Source organism: Hypomesus nipponensis, chromosome 25 (assembly GCF_054491055.1).
Source record: "Hypomesus nipponensis isolate SF chromosome 25, ASM5449105v1, whole genome shotgun sequence".
Classification (NCBI taxonomy): Eukaryota; Metazoa; Chordata; class Actinopteri; order Osmeriformes; family Osmeridae; genus Hypomesus; species Hypomesus nipponensis.
The window spans coordinates 2,137,501-2,160,539 of NC_140385.1; the positions used below are offsets into that span (position 1 = coordinate 2,137,501).

Genomic DNA, 23,039 nt, shown 5'->3' on the forward strand with positions numbered 1-23,039 from the left:
CTCAATTACTTCCTGTCCTAGCTTGTTGTGAGTTCTGGAGCCAAAACATCTCTCCCCCTCCCTCTCTCCACCCTCTTCTCTCTCCTCCCCCCTTCTTCTCTCTCTCCTTCTCTCCCCCCTTCCTCTCTCCACAATTCTTTTTTCTCTTTCTCTATTTTCCTCAGTTCTGCTCCTTCATTCAATTTAGATTCTGAAACAAATTAATTTAACATTCCTCGCAACATTTATATATTAGTGTGTGTGTGTCATGCTGAAAATAACTTGGAGAAAGAGATATTGGGGAAGAGAGGAGAGAGGGAAGGAAGGAGACAGAGGGAGAGAGAGAGAGATGGGGGAGAAAGAGAGACAAGGTCACAAGGGAGGTTTTCATATAAGCATGTTGCACTATCCTGAGGCTGTGTGTGTGTGCGTGTGTGTGTGCGTGTGTGTGTGTGTGTGAGTTTGTGTGGTAAGGACTTAGCTCAATGCCATCTCTCGCTTTTTCTCGACTGAAAGTGAAAAACGTCTCTCTTTCTCTCTCTCTCTCTCTCTCTCTTTCTCTCTCTCTCTCTCTGTCTCTCTCTCTCTCTCTCTCCTCCCCCTTCTGGAGTAGTAGAAGAGTGTGTCTGACAGGAAGAGAGGAGTGTGTGTGAACGTGAGAGAGAGAGAGAGAGAGAGAGAGAGAGAGAGAGAGAGAGAGAGAGAGAGAGAGAGAGAGAGAGAGAGAGAGAGAGAGAGAGAGAGAGTGACTGTTTCATGGAGTCCACACACTTAATCACAAGCATAAACTATTTCCTGGGAATTCCCTCAGACGAAGGCAGAGACAGAGACAGAGAGACAGAGAGAGAGAGAGAGAGAGAGAGAGAGAGAGAGAGAGACATAAAGAATGATGAGAGAGAGACAGAGAGAGAATGATGAGGGAGGGAGTCCTCTTTCTTTGTCTCTTTTGCAGATGTCAGTTGTGTTTTATCTAATATATACAGCATGCATATGTCTATTTAATTTACATACAAGCAAAAGAAGCATGGTGTTCACTGCGTGTGTGTGTGTGTGCGTGCGCATCAGACAGGTTATCATAAAGGTTGCGTTATGCAGCAAGCACACAGAACCGGAGATGTGTGTGTGTGTGTGCGTGTGTACAAAGTGTCAACACAGCAGTTCATATTGGATTTGCTGTGCATACTGTACTTTAAAGGTTTGACTAATGAGAAAAGGCATAATTGAATTTGAAACACACACACACACATATACACTGTGTGTAAGTTACTGTTTCCATCTGTCTCTACCAGACAGTATACACACATTAGAGTCTCTGGACTCTAGTGGTGAGCTTGCAGGTTAATAATTGATTATCTCTCTTTCTCTCTCTCTCTCTCTCTCTCTCTCTCTCTCTCTCTCTCTCTCTCTCTCTCTCTCTCTCTCTCTCTCTCTCTCTCTCTCTCTCTCTCTCTCTCTCTCTCTCTCTCTCTCTCTCTCTCTCTCTCTCTCTCTCTCTCTCTCTCACACACACACAGATACACACTAATGGGCCCTTACACAACATATATACCCTAGTTTGGTTCTGTGGTAACAGACAGAAAGACCTAGCCTACAGCCTTCACTGCTGTCAGGAGAAAATACGTTTAAAACCTCACTGTTTACATAACTCTCTCTCTCTCTGACACACACACACGCACACACACACACACACACACACGCTGTTGCCAGCTTAGCAAGTACAGAGCGAAAGAACCTGGACATAAGAAACAAAAAAAACTGGTTTGTTTTGATTTGTGAAGATAATGGTTTCAGACTATCCATCAGGACTCATGTCTTTCATTTAGACCTCACTTTAACCTGTGACAGAGACAGAGACCTCTCTTTAACAGACCGTGTGAACGAAGCATTCAAGAGCACATTTTGGACAAATCTCTCTCTCTCCTCGACCCAGTGTCAACGGCCTGCCGTTGGACGGGAGTAAGGTGATAAATACAAATGGAGAAGAATGCTGAGAGGTTTGGTGTCCGAACATGATCCGAGGAAAAACTAGCTCGACAGGAATTCAACATAGCGCGCTAAGGAGGAAGGTGTTCTAGCTGCGGCGCTCTTCTCAAGCAGCAATCTAAACTCCTTCCTCTTCTCTGGTTTGCGTTTGTAAGTAAAGAAATAAAACTTCAGTACATAATATGCTGTCACTCTAATCCAACAATAACTTGCATTTAGCCTACTAACGCTGTATGCAGCTATATGCCTGGAGGTAACCATGGACTGAATGGACGGAATTGGCTTTATCCAAGTGTGTGGTCTGCAGTCGGTACCAAATAATCATCACTCACCTCGTCCCATTTTATAAACTTCCCCCCCTTCTTCAAGAAGTCCGGAACCGACACCGGCTTGAGCTGCAGGGCATGGACTCCCGGTTTCGCCCCGGCCATGGCTCTGGGTGTCAGCCGGGTGGCAAGTCCTAGACTCCGGCTTAAGCGACGTGCCCTGCTCGGTGCCCCCGCAGATTCTCCCTGTGTCCTTTTCCGGGGGGAAAGAGAGGGTGCCTGGGTTCTCTGCGACTGTTCCTAGTTGCTGAATAACGAGGACGTTAAAACCGATGAGAACTTTGTCTCCGCTGTCCAACAACAAGTGACAAGACGAAGGGGCTCGCGTGACGCCGACAGACTCACTTCTATCAGCTCATATATTGTTTATGGACGTTCTCCTTTTATCGCCTCGCGGAACTGGGTAGATCTCTCGTTTCCTTCCTCTCCTTCGCCACGCCGTCGCGTTCCCTTTCTTTTCCTTTCTCAAACTTCTTCACAAACTTTCTCGTCGTTCAGCGGGGTCCGCGGCGCCCACGGCTGCTCTCTTCTCCCGAGCATGTTCGCAACGAAAAGAACGCGAGAGAAACGGGGGCGAGGGAGAGAGAGAGACGGGCCTAGATCTGCTAAAGAAAGAGAGGGAGTTAAGGAAGAAGAGAGGGGGAGAGAGTGAGAAATCCGAACAGACGGGGGAGTGTTTTCCTCCTCCTCTTTCTATCCTTCTGTCTTTTTTTCAGACAGCCATTGAGAGCTGTCATTCCTTTCTTTTAGAGGCGTGTTCTGCGGCCGCTCGGGGACAGAGCGCGTGGAGCTCGAGTTTCGAAGACTCAGACCAACTGCCAACTGACATGACAACTTCAACTCCCCATTTCCAAAACAAAACAGTGCACTAAAAACGTGTTTGTGTGTGTGTGTGTGTGTGTGTTGTTGGCAAAAATGGCCTGTTCTCAGTGTGTCGGCCAGCCTAGCGCACCCATAAAGAATGTCAGCGATGTGTTAAAGCCAGACTCCCCACGACCAAACCTTGTAATGGGAACAGAAAAGTGCGTGTGTAGGCTATGTTGCTCTCGGAAACGGTTTCATGTAAACTTTTAAGAGGAAATGGTAACCATTTTATACAATTTAAATACCTACACACACACAGATGTGCTAATGTGTAACCTGCAACCAGTTGAACTATTCGGCAGGTCGACTGCTTCTCGCGGAGACGGTGTGTGAGCCAAAACGTCCTAAATCAGGAGACGGAAAATTGTATCCCCGCTGAATCAGGTGCTGCAACAAATCCCCCCCCCCCCCCCCCCCCCCCCACACACACACACACACTCACACACAAATATAAACACACAGACAATAACCATCTCATTAGCAATTGTAACACAGTTGAACAATACCTTTTGAGAGCAGACACCTGGTATCGTGTCCTCTGCCTTTCTTTGGTTCCCTCTCAGACTCTCCCTCCTCTTTCAAGTCTCTCTTGAAACAGAAATGTATCTCAGTGAGAATAACCTGAATACATAAATAAAAGTAGAATTTGAAAACAAAACCACTGTAAGCATACACACGTGTAAAAACACACGTGTAAGCATAAACACGTGTAAACACACACACACTGACAAACACAGCTGTGGAGGGCTTGGCTGCTCTCAGAGAAATGACATAGTTAGTTTTCAGTTCAAGATGAAGGCCATGGAGAGATAGAGAAAGAAAGGGGAGAGAATGAAAGAGAGATAGAGATACATAGAGGGAGGGATAGGAAGAAGCAGAGAAAAAGGGGACTTATATTGTCAGAAATATCGGGATATCAAAGAAAGACAGAGACAGCTGAAGGAGGAGAGAGAGAGAGAGAGAGAGAGAGAGAGAGAGAGAGAGAGAGAGAGAGAGAGAGAGAGAGAGAGAGAGAGAGAGAGAGAGAGAGAGAGAGAGAGAGAGAGAGAGAGAGAGAGAGAGAGAAGAGGGAGAGAGAGAAAGAGAAGAAAAGAAAATGGGGAGAGAGGGAAGAAGAGAGTAAAGATGATGATGGAGGAAGAGAAGGAAAGAGGAGGTATTGTGACCTCTGGGTTCAAAATAAATAAAAGGGTGATGAAAGGAGGTTGAAAATGAAATAAGCTACTGCTAATTTGGAACGAAACATCTACTCCCTCTCTCCTTTTCTCTTCTCTGTCTTTCTTTGACATTTCTGACAATGTGCCAAGCCCTCACAAAGACACATTGTGTCCAAGCACACCAGTGTATTCACACACACACACACACACACACAAACACACACACACACACAGCCAATGAATTGACACATTCCCTGACCCCCCCTATCTATTTTAATTTATTTCAAACCTGAATCCAGCTAAAGAGTGCAGGTATTACTGGCTGTCAACACTTAGGCATTGAAGCTAACTTCTCTCTCTCTTTCTCCCTGTCTCTCCGTCTCTTTCACTCTCTCTCTCTTTCTCTCTCTCCAGGTTAGCAGGGTAATTTGATCAAGCTACTGTGGACTGAGTCAGGATTTTCTCATTCTGGAGAGAGACAGAGAGAAACATGAGGGAGAGAGAGGGAGAGAGAGGGAGAGAGAGACAGAGCTAGGGAGAGGGAGGGAAAGTTGGGGAGAGGGAGGGACAGAGATGGGGGAGAAGGAGGGAGAGGGGAGAGATTGGGGGGGAGGGAGAGACAGAGATGGAGGACAGGGAGGGAGAGGGAGGAGAAAGAGAAATGGAGTGACTCGCATAAAGCCCCTTTTGTAGCTGTCTGTGTTACTGTACAACTTAAAAACAGTATAACAGTCATTTGTCGCCATCTAGTGGGCCAGAGGCGGTACTGCCGCTCCGGCAGACAGCTCTTATGCAACAGTTTGGAATGTGGATGGACAACTTGTGATTGGCTGTTTGGCACCCGTTGGTCTGGATTGGGTGTCACTTTGTCTGGGATATTTTTTATTTGAGCAGAAGAGATTGTAAACACACACAAGTTTCCATGTGTTATGGCTATTTGTATGAATCACATTCAGACACAGATTGCCTCAAATTACCGACTGCCTTATAGTGCAAAGCTAGTTGTTGCTTTCCATGTCGCAGTGATTCCTCGTCCCGACTGACGTTGTGTTAAACTGTGCACGTGATATTAGATCTCTTTGAACTAGATCTACGAACGTCAGAAGCCAAATGAATCTCGATGCCCGTAGCCGGTTCAGCTACCGATCTGATTGGATTCCTCGAGTCCCGTTGAGGCAACAGCGCCACCTAAAGGATGAACACACCAAGGAGAGATCTGAGGAGAGACAGGCAGACTGAGTTGGAAAGGGTCACAATGTTACTCCTTCATACTGTATGTGTTACACACACACACACACACACAAACACACACACAATGAGAGGGCAAGTCATAGGGTACATAGAGGGTCAGCATGTGGCCGTTTCCTAAATGTGGTCTATCCTCTATGTGTGCGTGTGTGTGTGTGTGTGTGTGTATAAAATATACAGTATGAAGGAGTAACACTGTGACCCTGTCCAACTCTCTGTCTGCCTTTTTCTGGTCAGATCTCTCCTTGGTGAGATCTGGGTGGGGTCAGATGGCTAAGCGGTTAGGAATCAGGCTACCAATCAGAAGGTTGCCGGTTCTATTCCTGGCCGTGAAAAATGTTGTGTCCCTGGGTAAGGCACTTCACCCTACTTGCCTCGCGGGGGGGAATGTCCCTGTACTTACTGTAAGTCGCTCTGGATAAGAGCGTCTGCTAAATGACTAAATGTAAAGTCTATGTGAGTGTGTTTAGGTGTGTATGTGTGTATGTCTAGGTGTGTTTGTGTGTGTTTGTCTAGGTGTGTATATGTGACTGTGTGTATGTGTGTGTTTGTCTAGGTGTGTATATGTGACTGTGTGTATGTGTGTGTGTGTCTAGGTGTGCATATGTGAGTGTACGCCCCAGTCAGGGTGTACTGAACTGTAAGTTTCAGACAAGCTTGGTGAATAATTCAGCTGGACGTCTTGTTGCCATGGACAACTTCCAAGTGGTCCATGACGTCTCCTTCTGAAAGTGGAGCCCACACCAACGAAACACACACACACACACACACACACACTAAAGTCAGTGTTTTATAAGAGCTCATTAAGCCACCTGATGAAACTCTTATCTTTCATCTCTCCAGTTTCACAGTAACTTTGTAGTTCAGGTATTTGTTTCCCCGATTGAGAAACAATGGAACTATACGGGAATCACGACCGCTGGTATCCGGTCCACGTAAAACCGTCACTCTGTTTGATATCTTCCGGTATGTTTAGGCTCAACTCGAATCGTTGCCTCCCAAACCGGTAGAACCGGTAAGCGACTGCTACTGTGTGAAAAACATATTACTTTATGTGAGTTTGATTCACATTTAATAAATGTATAGCCGATACGTTTGGGTTCATAGCAGGGCTTTAATCATGGTCAAATCTGGTCAAAATGTCCCCCCCCAATATATGGATATAAAATATAAATGTGCACGCTACAACAGGCAACCACGCATGCTGCCCGAAATTAACATAAAAAATGTAATCATATTCATAACTAAACGTACAAGTTTTCAGGAGGGGATCCTCAGTCTCCCCAGCAGATTTCCCCCCAAATGTTGACTGCATGGCTATCAGGCCGCATGAAAAAAGACGAAAGTTGACAGAGATATCAGAGAGAGAGAGAGAGAGAGAGAGAGAGAGAGAGAGAGAGAGAGAGAGACAGAGAGACAGAGAGAGACAGAGACAGAGAGAGAGAGAGAAAGAGAGAGAGAGAGAGAGAACGAGACAGAGAGAGAGAGAGAGAGAGAGAGAACGAGACAGAGAGAGAGAGAGAGAGAGAGAGAGAGAGAGAGACAGAGACAGAGAGAGAACGAGACAGAGAGAGAGAGAGAGAGAGAGAGAGAGAGAGAGAAAGAGAGACAACGAGACAGAGAGAGAGAGAGAGAGAGAGAGAGAGAGAGAGAGAGAGAGAGAGAGAGAGAGAGAGAGAGAGAGAGAGAGAGAGAGAGAGAGAGAGAGAGAGAGAGAGAGAATGAGACAGAGAGAGAGAGAGAGAGAGAGACAGAGACAGAGAGAGAGAGACAGAGAGAGAGAGAGAGAGAGAGAGAGAGAGAGAGAGAGAGAGAGAGAGACAGAGACAGAGAGACAGAGAGAGAGAGAGAGAGAGAGAGAGAGAGAGAGAGAGAGAGAGAACGAGCGAGCGAGCGAGCGAGCGAGAGCGAGGGGGGTTAACGGGGTCTCAAGAGTAGAAACCAGAGGGAGAACATTTGTTTTGTGTCACGTTACGCTGCGTCCATTTCTCTTCAACACGGAAAAGTCTACCGTCCTATCTACCACAGCAGAGGAACGCGCACGCTCCAGGAGGTTCCACCAGCACGAGGAGACAAGATTTTTTATTTCTTTGTAGTTGCTGAGTGAGGACTTGAAACCGCTTTGTGTCTAAACACTTACATTTTACATTCACGTTACGAGTTTACGCTGTGTTTGCTTTATTCGTTAATGGTACAAGATTCACGTTGCCTTTGTCTTTCACGCCGCGTGCCCCAATGTCTTATTCTCTCGAAACACAGCAACACGCGACGATTTAGTGGAATTTTGATCTTACAGTCGACTCGCGACAACGGAAGACAGGCTACGCCGCTTCCAAACCCTCTTCCTCCAGCGTATCATTGGACCATGGCAGCGGTAACCAGCCCGGAGACGAGCCCCCAACCCCGGGTATACTTCCAGACACCGACCAGCTCCACGGAGGAGACAGAAACACCGGTTCGGAAGCAGGGCCGCGTTACGGTCAAATACGACCGTAAAGAGCTTCGCAAGAGACTGAATCTAGAAGAATGGATAATCAATCAGTTAACGGACCTTTACGACTGTGAGGTAAGAAGTAAACGATTACTCCGTTAACAGATCAAACATATCGATCAGACGGCCGTAGATGTCCCGTGATGCTGTAACGAGATTATCAGAGGTGATGGGCTATTTAAAGTAACTGACTGAGCCCCGCTCAACTGAAAATACACCTCCCTGCACAACACGACTCTGCTGAGTTACAAAGCACAACCGTCTTACACTCAACAGTTAGCCTAGTCTCTGTAGCTCTATTCTATGAGTTTGTTAAAAGCTTTCCTCGGCTGATCCTATATATTTATATATAAACAGAACATTATGTTTGGTTTGATATAAGCTGGAAGTTGCAAGGTTACATTACAATGGAACAACATATGACATGATGTATTCCACGATGTGTACGGGTGACCCGCCGGTACCCCGTTCGCCGGCGTCAGCTTTGGCAATCTAGTCAATACGGTACTGATCCGGCTTTGGCCCACATTCAGGAACGACGGTATAGGACTTACACTGACGTTCGAGATCTCTAGGTGTGTGTGTGTGTGTGTGTGTGTGTGTGTGTGTGTGTGTGGGGGGGGGGGGGGGTACAGAAAGAGAGGCAGAGAGAGAGAGAGAGAGTGTGTGTGTGTGTGGGGGGGAGGAGGGGGGGGGTAGAATGCGTGAGAGGCAAAGAGAGAGGCACAGCAACAAGCACTGATGTGGACATAATTGAAGGGTAGCTAGACAGACCAGCCTGCCAGCCTCTCTGTATTATTGACATTGTCAACAAGATGAGGTCACTATGATATGATGAGAGAGAAACGGAGGTTGCAAACATGATGGACACAAAAAATACACACACACAGATTAGCCAGGTGCTGACCGGAGAGGTTAATTGAACCTGCGTGGGGAAGGATTTAAACGGTAATCAGAGCGATCGTTTACCGGTCTGGAGAAATAAGCCACTCGCTGACAAAAGACATGATCATGCGGCCAAGATATTTACACCCCTTCCTGCTTCTCATGTCTGTCTGGCCTTTTTTCTTTTCTTGTAACAGTGTAACGGGTAGCTAAGGGGTTAATGTGAAACTGTGGGAGGAACAGGCCCGTAAAACATCAGTTCTACGTGGCCAGAGAGAGGGAGATGGAAAAGGATGTGGGGAAAAACTTCGTGTCTTTGCAACACGTGTATGGTCTTGTCACTGTTGAGAAAGACAGTTTGCCGTTTTCGTGTGTTTTTATCTGTTTGTGCGCTTAGATGTAGACATGCATTTATGTGTGAGCATGCAGTTTCCCCTAGGATTTTTTTCTTCAGGGGGGGAGGTAGACCTAAACTTTGCCTCCGATTAATTTGTTAATAGCAGTCACGTGACAGGCCCCGCAAGGTAGTGTGAGAGACCTGGCAGCGCGAACAGGTAGCTTAGCAAGAGAAGCAAATCCGTTTCTATGCGTTTTTAGGGCATTTGAGGACGAGCAACGTCAGTATGTTGCCCGTCAAAACGAAGCTAGCTAGCATAACACAGTTAGCACAGTATAGGCTAGTCTATGCAAGGACGTAAATAGACAAAATCTAGAACTTGTGAAGTTAGAAACGGGACTCTTAAAGGTGCTGTAAAGCAAATTCCATGATTTTCTCACCGTTTTCAGTTGAGGTTTTTTTTAATAGGCGGAGCCAAAACCCGACCGATCTACGTCACAGCGACCTATCTACGTCAGATCACAGACAGTTTATATAGCATTCTGTTACTCAGCTGGTTGGATGCAAAGACAAAGTAATTAACACAGAAAACACTCAGAGGCTGTAGGTAGGTCTATTCTTATATCTGCAATTAATTTAGCTAGTTGTTGCTGTTGTTGCTAAATTCAATAAATTCGAGGGGGTGGAGCTTCAGCTCCTTCAGGCGACACGCCCCCCCAGTATCAAGCAGAGAAGCCTGCTGATTTTCTCATAATTTCAATGCGTAATTTAACATATTTGTTAATGTTTTTTTTAATTCTAATTTGGATGAGTAGTTAACAACACATTCTTCTGTGGTGTGATGAACTTAAAAACTCATTTTCAGTTGTAGTTTACAGACACTTTAACCCTACATTGAGATTGTGCAACTTCTCGCTTTTTTTCATAGACCAATAACAGGTTGCCCTCACGTAGATCTCTCACAGATTTTTGTTAGAAACTGAGAAAGACATTACTGTTAATTACATTATTATTACATTACGAAATTATCCGAATCTAGTCGCTGCCAGTGGATCTTATGTACTCATCGACAGGCAGGTGTAAATATCAGGGGCAACGTTGCCCAAACACTAGTCGCAAATTAATCTAACTATTGAGGCGACGAGCAAGAAGCAAACTGCCTGATGATGGACTACATCACCGTCTTGCCAACTGACACATACTAGAAACACTGTGGTGTGTGTGTGTGTGTGTGTGTGTGTGTGTGTGTGTGTGTGTGTGTGTACGGTACAACATGCCTGTTGCATTGTGAGGATTAACAACACCACAGTATTTGACCCCCCGCCCCCTCCCCCACACACTGAACTGTGACCCCGCTGTACATAGTGAACTCACACCACAATCACTTCCTGTCTGTGGCTGGCTACATGGGGGGGGGGGGGGGAGGGGTGAAGAAAGAGAGAGAGGGGACAGGGGGTAAAGAGAGAGAGGGAGAGATGTTAAGGGTGAAGAGAGATGTAAAGGGGAAAAGAGAGGGGAGAGAGAGACTGAGAGGGACTGAGAAGGAAAGAGAGAGACAGAGACTGAGAGAGAGAGAGAGAGAGAGATGTTAAGGGTGAAGAGAGATGTAAAGGGGAAAAGAGAATGGAGAGAGACAGAGACTGAGAGGGAGAGAGAGAGAGACTGAGAGGGATATGACTCTACAGTACAGGAATGTTTATTAACACTGCTTTAGGAAGTGAATGTTACTCATGTAGTTCCTCCAACATTTCAACTATTCAGTGTATGAAAGAGCGTCAACACACACACACCTGTTCCATACCCACTCATTCTGTAACAGCCTGCATTGCCTCACCCTGTGTCTGTGTGTGGTTGTCTCTCTGTGTGTGTGAGAGTTTTCCTTTCATGATGAAAGATCATAGTCTGTTCAACAAGTGCTGAATGCGTAAATACATTTACTCATAAAGGTGCACACGCACACACAGATGCACACGTTCATTAGTTAACTAATGTTCCTTTCTCTGTTCCTCTGTGCTCCAGAAATAGAGAAGGAGGATTAATGTAAATTAACCTCTGTGAATACTGAGACCAAGACAACACGGTGTGTGTTAGTCTGTGTGCGTACAAGTGCGTGTGTGTTAGTGTTTTCAAGCCACGCATACTCACTCTGACTTGACATTTTTATCAATTAGCATAAGAGCGTCAGAAGGCTCCAACCTGTTAGCGTAGCATTAGCTCATGCTAGTGTCTGTTGACGTAGCATTAGCTCATGCTAGTGTCTGTTAGTGTAGCATTAGCTCATGCAAGTGTCTGTTAGTGTAGCATTAGCTCATGCTAGTGTCTGTTAGCATAGCATTAGCTCATGCTAGTGTCTGTTAGCATAGCATTAGCTCATGCTAGTGCCTGTTAGCTTTTCTTCTCCCATTTGCCTTTGCATAGGGGGTAGCTAATTGCTAATGCTCATTGTAGCTAACCTCTGCAAATGTTTTGCTGTTATTAAGAAGTTAACACCGGGGTTAGGCCAGCTTTTGGTCACCCCTATGATTTTCTTCATTGCCCTAGATAGCTCTGCGAGGTAAGTATTAGCGAGGGTTAGCATAGCTAGATAGCTCTGCCCTGGATTACTTTAGAAAGCAGACATTATTTCCAGAAAGAGGAATCTTTGGGCATGAACAACCAGATTAAAGGATTCTGGCACAAAACAATGTGCTTGTTTGTAATTGGTGGTGGACACACACGCACACAGACACACACACGCACACACACACACACTTCTACTCAAACCAACCCTCCCCTTCCAGGTGAGATACAATTGGATCAGGCAGTGATGTCATACATGGTGTCACAGCAAGTGGAACAGTGATATTTCCCCCCTTAACCATTTTATAAATTATAGTTTCGGTCATAGTATTACCGTGAGCAATAGCTTTATATGAAACAATAAAATATTTTGTCATTCTCTGTTTACATTTCATAACACAAGTTTGTTTAGTTTTGTAAATACATGTAATAATCGACTATCACCCTATAATTGAACTCTAGAGCCTAAATTCCTGGTTTTTCAGGTGACATCATCACCTGGGCTGCCTCATTTGCTTGAATTCCCCCAGATAATCCTGGTTTGGAACCAAGCCACCACTTGCCAAAGAAGCTAGTTTGGGCCCCGTTCCAATTCTGTTGATTGGTTCCTTTAACTTGCTCACTCCAGAAACACAATTTCATGCAAATCAGCTTTGAGGAGGGGAGGAAGTTATTTAGGATGATTACACCCATAGTTTATGTTCTGAATCCATCCTCTCTCACTCTCTCTTTGTCTCTCTCTCTTTGTCTCTCTCTCTTTGTCTCTCTCTCTTTGTCTCTCTCTCTTTTATATCTCTTTTCCCTTATTTCTCCAATGGAGAGGATGTTGTTATTAGGTACATCTGCAATCCACACACACACGTACATATGTGCACACGCACACACAGACACAATTTCTTAGTAGAACATCAGAATCGCAATAACAAAATATCTTCTGTTTTTCCAGATGATTGAAAATACATAATACTAATACTATAATTAACATATAATAAATTACAATAATTTCCTTAGCAGCCCCTTTAACTGCTCAAAAAATTACAAACACATACAGACACACACACTTTATGCATAAACAGCACTACACATGATTATTGATTTGGGTCCCAGGGAACAAAGCTTTTATCACTTAACTTGATTACACAGACATACACACACACACACATACACACACACACATACACACACACATTGTTGTTTCCCATGGATATCAGTATCCTCTGCCCCAGGGGGTCATGTGATCTCACAGGAAGTGGCAGTGCGTTAACCCCTTGGCAGCTGAGTTTAGAGACACACACATACTGAAGACGGAGGGAGAGGGGGAGAGAGAGAGGGAGGGAGGGAGAGAGAGAGAGGGGGGGAGAGAGAAAGAGGGGGGGGGAGAGAGGGAGGGAGAGAAGGAGGGAGAGAGAGAGGGGGGAGAGAGAGAGGGGGAGAGAGAGAGAGAGGGGGGAAGCAGACACATTTGTTATTCTAAAAACCTGCGGATCCCTGATAAGCAGCTGTGTGCGTGTGATTGTGTGTGTATTTAAGTGTGTGTGTGAATGTGGGTTGATGGAAAGCAGTAGGCGTTGACAGATACACCCCTGACCCTTATTCACCCTCACAGCCCACTGACAGACAGACAGACAGACAGACAGACAGGCAGGCAGGCAGGCAGGCAGGCAGGCAGGCAGGCAGGCAGGCAGGCAGGCAGGCAGGCAGGCAGGCAGGCAGGCAGACATTTGCTCCCATACTGTCACTTCATATTCGCCTCAAAACCACTAGCTGCCCCAAGACACACACACACACACACCTTAAACGCTGCAATGAACAGCCATGGAAATAGAGGCGCACATGTCCATACATACGTAGATGAGACTGTTAAGGTCATTCTACTGTAGAAACACTTTCTCTTTTTTAATTCCTTCTCCTCTCCTTCTTTTTATTAAAGCATTTGCTACGGATCAATTGTAGAATCTCTGTGTGTGTGGTAGGATTATAGTAAGGGTAGCATTCCACACTTGAATGTGTCAGTAATGGATGTCTGTATGTTGGTTTCAAAGCTCAATGAAGCAAGTGGTTGTATTTCTGTGTGTGTGTGTGTGCTGGTGTGTGTAGGGAGGGCATTCAGGCAGGTGCAGAGACAGCTGGTCTTGCCCGGGGTGGGGGATGAGGGGGAGAACGAGAGAGAGAGAAAGAGAGTCGGCATAGTGACAAGAACAAGCAGATGAGGATAATTAACATGGGACCCTCGTACATCCAAGAGTGTGTGTGTGTGTGTGTGTGGGCGGTTGTGTGTGTGAGTGTGTGGGGGGGTTGTGTGTGTGAGTGTGTGGGGTTGTGTGTGTGTGTGTGTGTGTTTGTGAGTGTGTGGGGGGGTTGTGTGTGTGGTTAGACAGGCTGCTGAAGGGGGAGGAGCAGGCTATTAAAGCTGTTTTATTGATCGACACAACTTCACAAGACGAAGAGAGGAGGGAGAGGGGGAGAGAGAGAGGGAGGGGAAGAGACAGGGAGAGAGAGAGAGAGAGAGAGAGAGAGAGAGAGAGAGAGAGAGAGAGAGAGAGAGAGAGAGAGAGAGAGAGAGAGAGAGAGAGAGAGAGAGAGAGAGAGGGGGGGGGAAAGTGTGAAATCACTTTTAGTTTTTTATTTAAGGAATAACATCTCTGGGGTATTTACAATTTGCTTTATATCTGTGGAGAACATGACATCACACACACATCACACACACACACACACACACAAAGAAGTAAGCCTCCTCATTCGGTCCTTGAGACCACCTAGTGGTGTGAAGGGGAACTCCACCCTCTGCAACAGGAGAGCCAATGTGATAGCTGGGATAACATCTGACATTTTGACATTCTGTTATTTGTCTCCTGTGTGTGTGTGTGCGTGTGACAGGAGGAAGCTATTCCAGAGTTGGAGATCGATGTGGATGAGCTTCTGGACATGCCCAGTGACACAGACAGAGCTACCAGAGTCAAGGTAACACACACCAGGCAGACAAACACCACACACACACACCAGGCACACACACACCAGGCACACACACACCAGGCACACACTTCAATATGGAAAAACAAACAAGGACACCTTGTCATCTTGTGTTTCAGGATCTTCTGGTCGACTGTTTTAAACCCACTGAGGTGAGTTATCTACCTCTCTCTCTCTTTTCTCTCTCTTTTCTGTACAGTATGATTCTCTCTCTCTCCTGTATTATAAGAGTAGGATTCTCTCTCTCTCTCCTGTATTATAACAATATGATTCTCTCTCTCTCCTGTATTATAAGAGTAGGATTCTTTCTCATGTATTATAACAGTATGATTCTCTCTCTCTCCTGTAGGTGTTTGTATCAGAGTTGCTGGATAAGATCAGAGGCATGCAGAAACTCAGCACCCCTCAGAAGAAGTAGCCCCACCCCCCTCTCCCCCTTTACTGAGACAAGAGAGTTGGGGGAGTCGCTGTCCAATCGCATGAGCCCCTGGGAGAAGGAAAAGGAAGTAGAGGGCCTTGACTAGCCAATCAGATCGAAGCAGGGCTTTCGATTCCAAAACCACCTTTAAACAACCTTTTTATTTTTTTAAATGTTTTATTTGAACTTTATTTTAAGTCTACTTTTAAGGTTTTGACAATTGCGATTTATTTTCTTGTGTTTTCAGTATTTGTTTTGGAGGGAGGATTGATGACGTAGCTAAGTGTGTGCGTGACCAGGACTCAATCACATACTAGAGAAGTTAGCATCCAATCCTGTGCTGCAAACACACACACACACACACACACACACTGACACACACACAGACAGGCACCCACACGTACACACACCAGGGCGACCAGAACAAAGCGGCCTTGTTTTTCTTTTCTTCTGTCACTTTTTTTGTCTTCCTCATTTTTCTCTCTCTTCCTCAGATAAAAGCCAGCCATAACCAGCAGAGGGGAGGAGAGAGAGGGCAGACAGAGGGGGAGGAGAGGAGAGAGGGGGGGAGGAGAGGGTGCAGTAGTATGAAGCTAGGGGTTATAGCAGACTAACAAGAAGGGGAGGAGAAGGGGAGGAGAGGGGGAGGAGGCTCACTGTGGAAAATATAAACTGACTGTTCCCTCCGATTCTCTCTAACACGTACACACACACACACACATCCCAGGATAGAGTGGAAACACAGTCATAGACCACAGCTGCTCCCCGTCTCCCACACAGATGTGGACATTATCTCCCTCACATACACACCAACACACATAGCCTTCCTCACACACACACACACACACACACATTATCTCCCTCACATACACACCAACACACACAGCCTTCCTCACACACACCCTTACACGGGTGCACAGACACACACTCCCTAATTTACACAGAGAAGTGTGTGTGTGTGTCCTCTGTCTGTGAAGCTTGGCTGTCACACAAGGTTTCAGTGTTGCCCGCAGCTGCCAATCGGACCGCAAGAAAGAGCCATCTGTTCCTGGGTCTGGGCCAATCACAGAGGAGGATAGGGCTTTTTACCCAATCAGAGAGCAGGGCAGAGATTTGTGGCGGAGTCATGTGGCCAATCACTAACACCTGTGGTGACAGCAGCCGTCACCTCTCTCTCTCTTACACACACACCCTCAAACATAGCCCATACACACACACACACCCTCAAACAGAGCCCCCCCACACACACCCTCAAACAGAGCCCCCCCCCCCCCACACACACACCCTCAAACAGAGCCCCCCCCCCCACACACACACCCTCAAACAGAGCCCCCCCCCCCCCACACACACACACACCCTCAAACAGAGCCCCCCCCCCACACACACACACACCCTCAAACAGAGCCCCCCCCCCCCCCCACACACACACCCTCAAACAGAGCCCCCCCCCCACACACACACCATTCACACTCATACAGTCCTCAGTTTGCCATTCTCTCTCTTTTTGGTCTACTCTCTCTCCCTCCATCCATCCATCATCTACATTTTTCTCTTCCACGGTCTATTTCTCTGTTATTCCCTCCATCTCTGCCCACCTCTATTTCTGTCTTTTTCATAGTTGACGCTGCCTTAGGTCATGTTTTATGTTATGAAAACCAAATAAACTGAGACGTTCATTTTGTAACGAACGTAACTGTACACACACGTTAACGGGAGAAATACCGGAAGCTTTTCAACCCCGTTCCATCTCTTATCTCCTTCACTTACTAGCTTTCTAAATATACGATTCGTTCTTTTTCTTTCTTTCTCTCGCTTTTTAATGAAGTGAAGCTGGATGAACTGACTGTTACAATATTCCGTTTTGACTTTTCACCTACGTTTTTACAGTGTAAACTTTTTCTGCGGTTGAGACTGTTGAATAGACGGCTGGGATTCATCGTTCAACTACAAAACAAGAACAACCTTTGATACTGGAGTAGGCCTAAATAAGAAACTTTTGGAGTTAAACCTAAATACTTACTCGGAGTATGTTTCGGGGGATTTCAATATGAAATGGAAACGTAAATACATAAAATGTAGCAATAACGACAGGTCTTGTTTTTTCTCCCAATTTTGTTACAATTTTATGCAATTTTAATAAAAACTTTACATTAACTAATGTGTGTTTGTATTTTTATCTAACTGGCTGTTCAAGGAAAATTATAACGGAAAATCTCCATGTAGGCATGTTAAAATGCTGAAATATCCCTCAACCTGGTCATGAAGGTGTCTGACGACACCTAGTGGACACGTTTTGTAACTACCATCTAGTTTATAGGAATAAACCTTCACAAATGACCATTGGTTGCGATTTAAGAATTTAACAAATTAAATGTAGCCGATTGGCTGTCGAATTATTTGAGTGGGCGGAGATTGGACGTTCCGGCTTCCTTATGCTTTTTTATTGGCCGGCCAGGCATTAATGGTTTGCGTTGATTGGCTAAGCGATAGAATTACGGAGTCCGGTCAAGTAGAGAATTGTGTGTGTGTGTGTGTTTAGAGAGGAAGTACGCTAGTTTGAAATCAACATTTAAATACAGTTTACAGCAGATTCCCGCAACAGACTAAAACTACCGACCAGGTAGGTACGGGGGCAATTGAAAACCTCAAGTTTAACCTGTTTGCTAGCAACATGACCGCTGATTTGAACGTAGACTTCACGAGAGGGACAGCTATCATTATGGAGAATCTTTAATCCTCGCTTGCAGAACAATTCCTGCCTACACTACTTTTTAATTCATTCATCCATGCCAGTGTTTAAAATCGCTTTCATTATACAGTTTTGGTGAAATCCAACAGTTTCTACATGGTCCCGTATAACTTTTAAACCTTGCTAGCCTATTCGCTGTTGTTCTCATTGTACGGTCGCTTGAACCGATACTATGTTTCATCCAACGGTTATTACAAAACCTTAGGAAAGAGCGACTTCCCGGTCATCCACCCGTTAATTGTCGTTTAGCTCTCGGCGTATCACGATTGTTCATCCGCGCTCTGTCGGTGACAAGATGTCAATGGAGCACACGGTACCGTTCCACCGCCGACTGAACGGAAGCCATACGGTAGCTCGAGTCTGAAAACGATTACTCCCGTGCCTTCTCGGTCCACGGTGGCGGTGGGCACAGTGCGCGACAGACGGTGCACTCCCGTCACTGACCACTACACAGCGGTTATGACGTCGGTGCTCTGAGTGGTGATGCACTAGTTTATTATAACACTAAACAGCTCCGTTCATTTTCCAAACTTGTTTGCTAAGTCTGTCATAGCTTGTTGACAACTATTGAGGACGTGTGTGCATTTGTGTGTAAATGTGTTTGTGTGTGTGTTTATACGTGGGTTTGTGTGTGTGTGTGTGTGTGTGTGTGTATGTGTGCGTAGCCATGCCGGTGCAGCCGTCGGGGGCAGAGGAGGAGATGGAGGTGGGCCGAGAGTCTGAGATTCCCAGAGCTAACGGAGAGATGGAGGATGAGGAGGAGGAGAGAGAGGGGGAAGGAGGAGAGGAGACCATGGAGGACAGCACTGAGGAGAGGGACAGCGACCTGGAGGAGAGTGAGGAGGAGAGCTCAGGTAAGCTACAGGTTGGAGTGTGATGGAGGGATGAGATGAAAGATAAAGATTGTGGCATCTGTCTCATTCTGTCCCTCCCTCCCTCCCTCCCTCCCTCCCTCCCTCCCTCCCTCCCTCCCTCCCTCCCTCCCTCCCTCCCTCCCTCCCTCCCTCCCTCCCTCCCTCCCTCCCTCCCTCCCTCCCTCCCTCCCTCCCTCCCTCCCTCCCTCCCTCCCTCCCTCCCTCCCTCCCTCCCTCCCTCCCTCCCTCCCTCCCTCCCTCCCTCCCTCCCTCCCTAGAGCTGGATGATGAGCTCTGTGAGAGGAGGAGAGGAGAGTGTCTTGACGAGATGTCCCACCTGGAGACACAGTTCCAGGAACTCAAAGACAAGTAAGAAGCCTGATTGGTTCCAACCCGGAACCCCCCAGACCGTCCGATTGGTCCAAACGTTCGTAACAGTATCAGATAGCTATTCTGAGAAGCTATCAATGAATTTAAAAGCAATCTGTGTGTGTGGCCTAAGTTTAATTTCCATGTGTTGCAAGGTAAATGTTTTGATCTGTTTACGTGTGTGTGCGTCCGTGCGTGTGTGTGTGTGCAGGTTATTCCGTGAGCGTGTGAGCCAGGTGAAGGAGAAGCTGGAGGAGGTTCTGACAGGCAGAGCGGGAGAGTTCAGGGAGCCTCTCTCCTCCCTGCAGAACCACATGCAGCTGCGCGGCCAGGTGGCCGGTAAGGGTACTGCACCCTCTGAGCCGTACACCCGGCATGATCACACGGGTCACTTCCTGCCCAGCAGCCGTGTGTCACAAAGACAGACAGGTTCTTTGTTGATGCAGCTCTTGTCAATTTCCTGACAGCAGCCTATAACAAATAATCTCCATTAAATAATGTACATTTATGGATAATAAATCCTAATTCTATATGAGTTACTATTGCATATGTGTACATATATGCGTGTAATTACACTACAACTAGAGTACTTCCTTATAAGCGCTCTGTCTATATCCCTCCCTCCCTCCCTCCCTCCCTCCCTCCCTCCCTCCCTCCCTCCCTCCCTCCCTCCCTCCCTCCCTCCCTCCCTCCCTCCCTCCCTCCCTCCCTCGCCTCCCTCGCCTCCCTCGCCTCCCTCCCTCCCTCCCTCCCTCCCTCCCTCCCTCCCTCCCTCCCTCCCTCCCTCCCTCCCTCCCTCCCTCCCTCCCTCCCTCCCTCCCTCCCTCCCTCCCTCCCTCCCTCCCTCCCTCCCTCCCTCCCTCCCTCTCTCTCCAGGTGTGTACAGGGAACTCTGTCTACAGGTGATCAAACACAAATACGAGTGTGAAATACAAGGAGCAAGGCAACACCTGGAGGTAACACACACACACACACACACACACAGTGAAAGAGACACACAACATTAAACATACACGCGTTGTGTCCTTGGGCTAGGCACTTCACCCTACTTGCCTCGGGGGGATTGTCCCTGAATTTACTGTAAGTCGCTCTGGATAAGAGCGTCTGCTAAAGGACTAAATGTAAATGTGGAAACGCACATACAAACACACTGAAACGCACAAACCAAAGTTCCTTGCAGTGTTTTATTGAAGTGTGTGTGTGTGTGCAGAGTGAGAGGTCATTGCTGTTTGATGCCATGAAGACTGAACTGCTGGAGAACATCAGGAGACTTGAGGAGGACAGACAGAGCACAGATCTGACATCAGGTACACACACGCACGCACGCGCACGCACGCATGCAAGCAAGCGTGCACACATGAGCACACACACAATTCAATTAAATGTTGCAAGGAACTTTGGTTTGTGCATTTCAGTGTGTTTGTATGTGCATTTCTAATGTGTGAGCCTCCTCCTCTCCTCTCCATCTCCTCCTCCTTCTCTCCTCCTCCTCCTCCTCTCCAGAGTGGTGGAGTGATGAGATGAAGGGTAAGAAGTGTAAGAGGAAGAATGTCCTGGCCCGGACAGAGAGGAAGAAGAAAGCTGCCCTAGTTTCAGGTAAACTCCTCCTCTCTGTTCTCCTCCTCTGTTCGCCTCCTCTCTCCTCGTCTGACCATCCCTTCTCTCTCTCTCTCTCTCTCTCTCTTTCTCTCTCTCAGGTCCCTTCATCGTGTACATGTTGAGTGACGTGGATATTCTGGAAGACTGGACAGCCATTAAGAAGGTACTAGATCGATACCATCAATAACACAATAACACACTGCGTCTTATCCATCAATGTATTGATCATCACTAGTGTGTCTGTCTCTCTGTCTGTCGGTCTGCCAACCTGTCTGTGTGCCAACCTGTCTGTCTGTCTGTCTGTCTGTCTGACAACCTGTCTGTCTGCCAACCTGTTTGTCTGCTGGTCTTTACAGGCTAAAGCAGCATTGATGCTTCCAAAGAAGAAATCAGAAAGTAAGTGTGTGTGTGTGAGTGAGTGTGTGTGTGTGTGAGAGTGAGTGTGTCTGTGTTATTTTACTGAGAATATCGCTGTCGTCTCTCTTTTTATTTCAGAACGATGATATCAGTGACGATGGTGTGGAAGGCGTGGCCTAAACTGTAAACAACCCTAAAAACACGCGCACAGCTGCACATATGATACCTGATACACTGCGACAGCAGCAGCTTCCTAAAGCTCTCTCAGACTAACTGGAACCTAAATCTAAACTGATGTCATTTTGAGCTGTCTCTCTCTTTCTCTCCTCCTCCTCTGTCTCTCCTGGTGCACTTGTGTGCTGCACATGCTGTGCTCCTCCTCTTCCTGATAATGTAACAGCAGAAAACCAAAACATTCTCCTTCCTTCCTGCTTTCCTTGAACACTTTGCACTTCCAGAATGTCGAGTCTAGTTGCCGTAGCGATGTCTCTGCACCTTTTAACTACTGTTGTTAAAAAAAAAAAAACTAAAACTGTTTCTACAGCGACTGTTGCCCATGGCGTCTGTTATTTAAATGTGACTGAGTTGACTAATCATGTATTTATATTTTACTTTGTTATGATCATGTGATTAAATATTAATCTTTTATCAGACTGGCTGTCATAATTTGTTTTGATCAAATCTTATTAACTCATCTCAACTTATCATGAAACCAACTGGAGTTCTAGCATGATGAGGTGATATTCATATGAGGGTATGGAAGGATAGAGAGATGGTATTAGAGGTATAGAAGGACAGAGATAGTATTATAGGTATGGAAGGATAGAGAGGTAGTATTAGAGGTATAGAAGGACAGAGTGATTGTGCCGTGAGATTGCAACAATGCTCCAACTGAACAGTAGATGGCGACACCTGTCTGCAGTTACACCCAAACAGCCACTAGGTGGTGCTCTAATGCTTTCTCAGTTGACGTGGAGCAGACAGGCATCTCAGAGTCCTCCTGACACCAGTGGACCTCTCGGACAGACTGTCTGTCTACCTCTATGGCAGGCAGGCAGGTAGACAGGCAGGCAGGCAGGTAGACAGACAGACAGGCAGGTAGACAGACAGGCAGGCAGGTAGACAGGCAGGCAGGCAGGTAGACAGACTGGCAGGCAGGTAGACAGACAGGCAGGCAGGTAGACAGGCAGGCAGGCAGGTAGACAGACAGGCAGGCAGGTAGACAGGCAGGCAGGCAGGTAGACAGACAGGCAGGCAGGTAGACAGACTGGCAGGCAGGTAGACAGGCAGGCAGGTAGACAGGCAGGCAGGCAGGTAGACAGACAGGCAGGCAGGTAGAGGGGCAGGCAGGCAGGTAGACATGCAGACAAGCAGGTAGACAGACTGGCAGGCAGGTAGACAGGCAGGCAGGCAGGTAGACAGACAGGCAGGCAGGTAGACAGGCAGGCAGGCAGGCAGGCAGGCAGGCATGCAGGTAAACAGACAGGCAGGCAGGCAGGCAGACAGACAGGCAGGTAGACAGGCAGGCAGGCAGGTAGGCAGGTAGACAGGCAGGCAGGCAGGTAGACAGGCAGGCTGGTAGACAGGCAGGCAGGCAGGCAGGCAGGCAGGCAGGCAGGCAGGCAGGCAGGTAGACAGACAGGCAGGCAGGCAGGCAGGCAGGCTGGTAGACAGACAGACAGGCTGGTAGACAGACAGGCTGGAAGGCAGACACAACGAGGTCATAATCTCAAGGGGGATTAAGAGAATGTGTGAAGTTCTTAACAGTAATATTCTCTAATACAGACTCCACTTCACAGCTGTGGCTAATATTAGCTAATTCTTCACGCTCCCTTCCGAGGCTGGGAGAAGGAGAGGGACAAAGTAGAGGTAATTATTTGCATTTGTAGCTGAG

The 23,039-nt window shown here is 46.9% G+C and overlaps 3 protein-coding genes across 5 annotated transcripts in view; 2 read left to right on the plus strand and 1 right to left on the minus strand.

Moving 5' to 3' along the window:
- The window catches only part of plcb3 (phospholipase C, beta 3 (phosphatidylinositol-specific)), a 27,941-nt gene extending 24,916 nt beyond the window's left edge, over positions 1 to 3,025 (minus strand). The window contains exon 1 of the mRNA XM_084691468.1: positions 2,295 to 3,025. Coding sequence (XP_084547594.1) covers positions 2,295 to 2,393 — 99 coding nt within the window. The 5' untranslated portion in view covers positions 2,394 to 3,025. The remainder of the gene's footprint in view (positions 1 to 2,294) is intronic.
- A 4,411-nt stretch (positions 3,026 to 7,436) lies between these two features.
- On the plus strand, positions 7,437 to 16,515 carry ppp1r14bb (protein phosphatase 1, regulatory (inhibitor) subunit 14Bb). Its single transcript, XM_084692177.1, has 4 exons — positions 7,437 to 8,123; positions 14,707 to 14,790; positions 14,919 to 14,951; positions 15,149 to 16,515. The coding sequence occupies exons 1-4, from the start codon at positions 7,746 to 7,748 to the stop codon at positions 15,215 to 15,217; spliced, it is 564 nt and encodes a 187-aa protein (XP_084548303.1). The 5' UTR covers positions 7,437 to 7,745; the 3' UTR covers positions 15,218 to 16,515.
- A 1,180-nt stretch (positions 16,516 to 17,695) lies between these two features.
- On the plus strand, positions 17,696 to 21,769 carry brms1 (BRMS1 transcriptional repressor and anoikis regulator). Of its 3 annotated transcripts, none has more exons than XM_084691639.1 (10): positions 17,696 to 17,837; positions 18,632 to 18,820; positions 19,099 to 19,189; positions 19,401 to 19,618; positions 20,066 to 20,145; positions 20,400 to 20,496; positions 20,693 to 20,785; positions 20,887 to 20,951; positions 21,145 to 21,184; positions 21,284 to 21,769. In XM_084691639.1, the coding sequence occupies exons 2-10, from the start codon at positions 18,634 to 18,636 to the stop codon at positions 21,289 to 21,291; spliced, it is 879 nt and encodes a 292-aa protein (XP_084547765.1). In that variant the 5' UTR covers positions 17,696 to 17,837; positions 18,632 to 18,633; the 3' UTR covers positions 21,292 to 21,769. The 3 variants fall into 3 exon arrangements, with proteins under 3 accessions (XP_084547765.1, XP_084547766.1, XP_084547767.1); XM_084691640.1 differs by having other exon boundaries at positions 19,401 to 19,534; XM_084691641.1 differs by having other exon boundaries at positions 19,401 to 19,528.
- Positions 21,770 to 23,039: the final 1,270 nt, after the last annotated feature.

What these genes read in the sequence shown, in the direction of transcription:
- brms1 (XM_084691639.1), top strand. Translation starts at nt 18,634, where the DNA reads ATGCCGGTGCAGCCGTCGGGGGCAGAGGAGGAGATGGAGGTGGGCCGA. An exon ending in TGTGTCACAAAGACAGACAG is followed by an intron (nt 19,619 to 20,065) that starts GTTCTTTGTTGA and finishes CTCTCTCTCCAG; the next exon opens with GTGTGTACAGGGAACTCTGT. An exon ending in GAAAGCTGCCCTAGTTTCAG is followed by an intron (nt 20,786 to 20,886) that starts GTAAACTCCTCC and finishes TCTCTCTCTCAG; the next exon opens with GTCCCTTCATCGTGTACATG.
- ppp1r14bb (XM_084692177.1), top strand. Translation starts at nt 7,746, where the DNA reads ATGGTACAAGATTCACGTTGCCTTTGTCTTTCACGCCGCGTGCCCCAA. An exon ending in ACAGAGCTACCAGAGTCAAG is followed by an intron (nt 14,791 to 14,918) that starts GTAACACACACC and finishes CTTGTGTTTCAG; the next exon opens with GATCTTCTGGTCGACTGTTT. An exon ending in ACTGTTTTAAACCCACTGAG is followed by an intron (nt 14,952 to 15,148) that starts GTGAGTTATCTA and finishes TCTCTCCTGTAG; the next exon opens with GTGTTTGTATCAGAGTTGCT.